This window comes from Scardinius erythrophthalmus, assembly GCF_964197995.2.
Source record: "Scardinius erythrophthalmus genome assembly, chromosome: 3".
NCBI lineage: Eukaryota > Metazoa > Chordata > Actinopteri > Cypriniformes > Leuciscidae > Scardinius > Scardinius erythrophthalmus.
This window is the reverse complement of record NC_138223.1, coordinates 9,195,751-9,202,461: the sequence shown is the minus strand read 5'-3', so window position 1 is coordinate 9,202,461 and position 6,711 is coordinate 9,195,751. Positions and strand designations below refer to the sequence as shown.

The following is a 6,711-nucleotide window of genomic DNA, read 5'->3' as shown; positions in this document are numbered from 1 at the left end:
GCGATCAAAATCAAGTGAGTCAGCCTTCTCGAGCTCCTTTTATAGAGGTAAGCCACGCCCGTTTCGGCGGGAAGTGGCGAGGAGGGCGCGAAGCGCCCTCATTGGCCTGATGCCATCTCAGGCCTCGCTCGATAGGCTTAAGCAGTTGCCGCAGAGCAGCCAATGAGCGAGCAAGCCGTCTCGCCATAGCTGTCTGCTGCTGCCGCAACGCGTTTTACATATATGAAAATTAAAGGATAATTTTTTGCTTCAGTGTTTCGTGAAAAGAGACTTTTCCCGTAGCGTTTTGATAAAACGCAGTACTCGTTCCCTCTTCTAGAGAGAACCGAGGTTACGTTAGTAACCGAGTACGTTCTGTTCACTCAGGCAATATAATCGTTTTTAAATCAATAAACTCCTTTTTAATCATATTGATTATTTGACTGTCAAGTGTGTTTAAACAGTGCGGGTCAATTTGACCCATAACATAATGGATGTAATTATTTTTTTAAACAAATGTTTGGTAACGTAAATATATTTACATTTGAAAGCATATTGACCCGTTAACGCTCCGACTCCGTTAACGTCCAACATTTAGAATTTTTTGAACAAGAACAAGCAAAGCTGTGCGCATAGGATTGTGGGTGATTTGAGAGCGCGAAGAGCGCGAAGGCTACACATATGCATCCTTTCCTGTATATGGGATATTTTTCGAATGAAGGACTCAGTCCTTGGTGGAAATTCCGAGGATCCTCGACATTGGAACAGTCCTTAGACGGATGTCGATGACGTAGCATCCTCGAAATTCTGGCTTCCGAGGATCCTTCCTTGAAATTGAGAAACGCCTAATGTTATCGGAAAATGCAGCCCAGGTATGATGCGTAATGGAGATTCCAAAGCGCTCTTCTTTGATCAGAACCATGGAGAGCGATCGCGGATAGGTCCGTCCTATGCACCAAAACTTTTAACAATGCAACAAAATATTTTAAGCTATTAAAATCTATATTATGTATATGCACAGATAATAATAACTGTAGGCTATATTAGTCAATATTTTTTTAATAGGTTAAGCAGTGATTGGATAACGTTTTTTTACGTTTTTAATTTAAGGCCCACCCACAATTGGTCTGGCCCATCCAAAACTGGAATCCTGGCGCCGTGCCTGGTTGGTCGTGCCAGTTTTGTGGCTATCAAATGTGTAAATAGCATCGCAAGAAGTACACATGACAAAGCCAGCACTTTGGTCATCATCTTTCATTATTTCGGCAAGTGTCTCCCACACTTTGCTCTTTCTATTTGTGTATTTGTCTTCACCTTTTCTCTTGCCGCCTCCATCTCTACCTGCAGACTGAGCTGCAGCCAATAAAGTGTAGGCCTATGTATTTCATAGAAAATTGTGTCTAGTACTATATAAATTACAAAGGTTTAATTGTCATCTTTATTTCAAAAGACCCGACCGACCGCGACCCGAATATCATTAAAAATATTTTTTGATGACTTGTAACTGCGGGTAACTGCGGGTAACTGCGGGTGACCGCAGGCACCCACTCATTTTGGATCAACCCGCGCATCACTGATAGATAGATAGATAGATAGATAGATAGATAGATAGATAGATAGATAGATAGATAGATAGATAGATAGATAGATAGATAGATAGATAGATAGATAGACATAATAACAGATAGAACGTATCTAATAGATAGATAGTTTACTGTTGTCACCTCAGACATCTGTTGCGTTGAGATGTGTCGTCACCATATCTTGGGCTTCCAAAGCCTTTTTTGGTTTGCTGCGAACCGCTGGGGCAACCTGTCCCTCCATGTGCAATGAATCAAGCCGTTCCTTGCAACGGAAGACCGCAACAAAGGCGCTGCGGTAGTTACGGTTCATCCAACCGTACACCAGTGGGTTGGCGAACGTCGAGCACATGGCCACAATGTGGAAAACTGTGTAAAGAAGCCGGAAGTCCTTCATGTCCAACACGCTGTGGTCAATGTCAATGGCGAGCTGGAAGGCGTGAAAAGGCAACCAGCTGACTGCAAACACCACAACCTGCAACAGACCGGGTGAGAGGTCATCTGTTATCTGCATGCGGGCTGCATCACGACTGGACAAGCTGCAATAAAAACGCCTGATTGCGCTACATGCTGGTATTCAACTCTATTTATATTATTGCCAACTATAACCTCTTTCAAAATAACTGTGAAGAAAATAGCTCTGAAATATTTGGGTTACAGAAAACTGCTTTTTATGTGGAAATGCTCTTGGGAAAGAAGCATGCTGTTCTTGCTGTCCTGGCTCAAGAGAATAAACAGAGAAAGTACACAAACTAAAAATGTACAAGGTCCTTGTTGTGAACATCAGAACACATCTATTGTAGAAATCCAGGTTATAAATTTGTTAGTGATAATGGCCGATGCAATTGATATTTGCTCCTTGAAAGCCTTGGAAGGCTTTCAATAATCTTGACCAAGAAGTTACTCTAAAAAAGTAATGAATTACTAGCTACTAATTACATTTTCAACAGTGTAATTAGATTACTTTACTACTTACTCTCTCTAAAATGTATTGCATTACTTATTACTAATTACTTTCTAAATCCCTTATCAATCTTGACCAGTTGAACAATACAAGGATAGACATGAAACTGCTCTATTAATTCTTTCAAATAAATAACATAACATTTCATAAATTATTCTTTAACTGACCAAAGTATTTAAAGGGAGATAATTACATTAAAAACATATATTTTAACATTAGACAATACATTTTGATGCTACATCCACTATTGTTTTACATAGAATTGTTCTATTAGTCTATACAGTATTTACATCAGAAGTAACTGTAATTAAATTAAGGAAAAATTAAAAGTAATCCCTTACTTTAATCCCTTAAGGGAAAATGAACTAAATGACAGAAATTAATTACTTTGTAATGCACTACACCCAACACTGGTCTTAACATTGCCAAATATCAGCCTTTTTTATATTTATTGATTTATTTATTTATTTATTTTTATTTATTTTCATTATTTTAATTACTTCTATGTAAAGCACTTTGAATTACCATTGTGTATGAAATGTGCTATATAAATAAACTTGCCTTTTCATAATCTATAATATACATTCCACAGTATAACATAGGTGCGTGTGTATATATACTGTATATATATATATATGCACACACACACACACACACACACACACACACACACACACACACACACACACACACATATATATATATAGGCTTTTTACTGTCTTCTATGTGTGAAATTTTAAAATGATACGAAGATGCCGGAATACTATGTTATAATATTCGCACACACCATGGTTACCAGCATCTTGGTGGTCTTGCGGCGGCGCTGGTGCCTGTCGCTGCGACCAACTGGGCTGACATGATTGCGGAGTTTACTCCAGATACGGATGTAGGCAAAAGAGATGATAGCCAGAGGCAATATATATTGCAGCAGCAGCGTGGAGATTCTGGAGAAAGAAAACACGGCCGTCATCGATGTAAGTGCAGCTGAAGAGTGTCATTATGCTGTTGTTAAAGACAATTTCATAAAACATGTACTTTTGTTCCAAAATTAAACAAGCCATGACTCATTTTAGCTGTAATTTCTATGTTCTGGAACAAACAAGGCTTTCAAAGATAAAAACAGAGAGTAAAACTATGAGCATATACAGCAACCTTGAATCAAAATCTAAATAATTCACAATGTTTCAGATGATCAGAATCTAGATGATGTCTGTTTACATAGATGTCAAAGTTTCAATCATCACAAATATGTATATGCAGATCTTTGAGCCTTCAGTTCAATTGTGAAACAGTGGCACTTGATAAATGAACACAGCATACATTTGCGGCATCTTGAGGGCATGAGAAAACTAATAATGCGTTCATTAAAATATGCATGTCTGATACTCACGAGTATAGAGTGCTGTCTGTACTGCTGTCAGGCCATTTCTCTCCACAAACCTCAATGGAGTCATCTGGAGAAAGTTCTACAATCCCATACTCTCTGAATATGGCCAGTGGGCTCGCCAAGACGGCACTTACTACCCAGGTGATGGCAATGACCAGAAAGCAGGTGTCCTTTGACATTCGAGTGTCTAGGTGGTAAACGATGCATCTATGCCGGTCCAGTGCAATTACATTTAATGTAATTGTAGAGACGTGGACGGCGAGACCTTGAGCGTACGGCAGAGTGAAACAAAGCACTTGTCCAAACTTCCATTCCCTGAGGAGAGTGTAAGCCAGAGTGAACGGGAGACACAACGTGTTGATGAGTAGATCGGCCACGGCTAGGTTTGCAATGAAGAAGTTGGTGACGGTACGAAGTGTCTTAAATTTGTAAACCACGTAAATCACCAGGGAGTTACCCACAACGCCCAAAAGGATGATGGTAGAGTACGCCAAGATCAGAACCACCTGGACCCCGAGAAGCTTGGTGCTGTCCCCCAGCTCTAGCAGAGGATGGTTCAGAGTCATGTCAGATGAATCCTCCCCAATGGCCAGGTCTTTGCTCCCAGAGGAGCCATTGATTAAGCTGAGGGAATCCATTTAACACATGGCCATGCTCGATATTGGAGAAAGACCAAGCTGTCCTTAGTTTTGACAACCTGAAAACACAGGTTTGAATTGACGTTAGAAATCCTTTCAGATAGATAGATGAATGGATGGATGGATGTAACGAGTTGGGTGGGTGGGTGGATGATGGACGGATAGATAGATAGATAGATAGATAGATAGATAGATAGATAGATAGATAGATAGATAGATAGATAGATAGATAGATAGATAGATAGATAGATAGATAGATAGATAGATAGATAGATAGATAGTTTAGGCAATAAAATGTACAGAAAATAATAAAAAAATTAACAAAAATTCACACAAAAAGTATCAAATGCTATTATACAAAGTGAAAAGTTTGGACTGTTTATCACGACTATAGCCTAAGGCTTGAAGAACTAACCATGTTTTTGGAAATCATTCCTTAAATAATTGTAAAACTTATACTGTAATAAATATGAAAATAATGACATCTACCATCGGCATATATTAAAGAAAATCTATTAGAAATTAGCCTATTTCGAATTTACATGCATATCATACTTACTGCTTAAGTAACTACCGGATAATACGGATCTCCATCCTGGGCTATGCATATTTTATATCCTCTCAGAGAGAGTCTGTCAGAATAAAAAAAATTGTCATTGGCGAGACAATATTGTTTTATTTCCAACAGCAAAAGAAGCCGTATCGACTTACTCTGAGGCAACTTGTCAGGTCACTTTCATTAAGGTAAAATGTATTCTGCGGGTTAAAAAACCATTGCGCACGGCTTGCCTGCGCTCGAGCACACCAGTCGTCTTTATCTGAGAGACAAATATGTACATGAAACCATTATCACTTGGAAACATAAACAAACACCGGAGTCCGTGGAAACTTCATGGCACACTTCCCAGGACACGGACGGCGAAATGGTCCGTGAAGGAGCGCACGAGGCGCACAAAATAAACGAAGAAATTGCGAAACGTAGGCTACAAATGTTCGTAGTCTGTATTATTAATGCCGGTTTGATGAAAATACGTGTTTGGACTAACAATGGATTATACTGGAATGACTTACCAATGTCCAGCGCATTCACCTCACCGTCTCCAATAATACGTCGTGCGAGTCAGGATACATCACCATCAGTTAAAAATAGATCTTTAGAAATATTATGTAGCTATATCTATACATTGATAAAAATTAAACAAGTACAAGTTCTTCTGTTTGCTTTTTCAATCAATATGTTTTCCTGAATGAAAGGTTGGTGTTTCAGGTGAGGTGGGCTGTGGAGCTCAACCGTCTCTCTGACGCTCGCGACTGAATTACATCCATCCACACAAGCCAAACCCACAAGTTCAGAGTTCTCGAAGGGGGGGGGGGGATCACTTGAATCACGATGATTAGGTTCAGTGGAATAACAGAAAAAATATGCATGCTTTATGGTTTTTATTAAACTGCACCATTCAATATTTGGGTAAAAACAACAACAACAACAACAACAATACAACCACTAAGGCAACAATATTAAACCATTAATAAATGTGTTATAGGCTAAATGTCGCAGTTTCATAGTCTGTAATCTATCCATTGCAGTTGCGTTTGGTATAAACAATGGTTTGACATTTTTTATGTATCTTTAATGTTTTCAGTGCTTTATTAATTTTGTGTTACATGATTGTTTTAATATTTAGATTTTGCTGATGGGTTATCAGTATGTTCTTTTTCGTATTTTCTCTAGCGAAGGCATTGTAGAATGACAAGAGAAATTTACTGAATTGTAATGGGAAAACAGGAATTTAACACAGGTTCTGCATTCTGTGCAATGATGGGTATATAGGCCCAATAAACCTTCTCAAACTTTAAGGCAGTTTAAACTTTTTTTAAAAAAAATTAAAAATAAGATTCTATCAGGCCAACATTCACAGTCTGTCTAAAAACGTTAAAAAAGTTACAAATTGCAATAATGTGAACTTTACATTTCAATCATTTTAATGACTTCCTTATATTCAAATGTGAATTGGCAAATCTGCATTCTGTTTGTTACGGACGTAGACCAGTAAGAACTGTGCGTATAAACCTCACTCACCTGATCTCAAGAGGCGCACTAGCGACGGACACTATAGCGGCTGCGGTCTTTAGCTTCCTTGTTAGCGCCTGCCTCCCATGCCG

At 38.7% G+C, this 6,711-nt stretch overlaps 1 protein-coding gene across 1 annotated transcript; it reads right to left on the bottom strand.

The window, feature by feature from the left end:
- Nucleotides 1–1,704: 1,704 nt before the first annotated feature.
- On the bottom strand, nt 1,705–5,141 carry npy2rl (neuropeptide Y receptor Y2, like; the record flags this gene model as incomplete). The annotated part of the gene is made up of 4 exons (XM_081361427.1): nt 5,108–5,141; nt 3,914–4,607; nt 3,311–3,467; nt 1,705–2,034 (listed from the first exon to the last, which is right to left on the bottom strand). Exons 2-4 carry the CDS (start codon nt 4,546–4,548, stop codon nt 1,705–1,707), a joined length of 1,122 nt encoding a protein of 373 aa, XP_081217553.1. The 5' UTR covers nt 4,549–4,607; nt 5,108–5,141.
- Nucleotides 5,142–6,711: the final 1,570 nt, after the last annotated feature.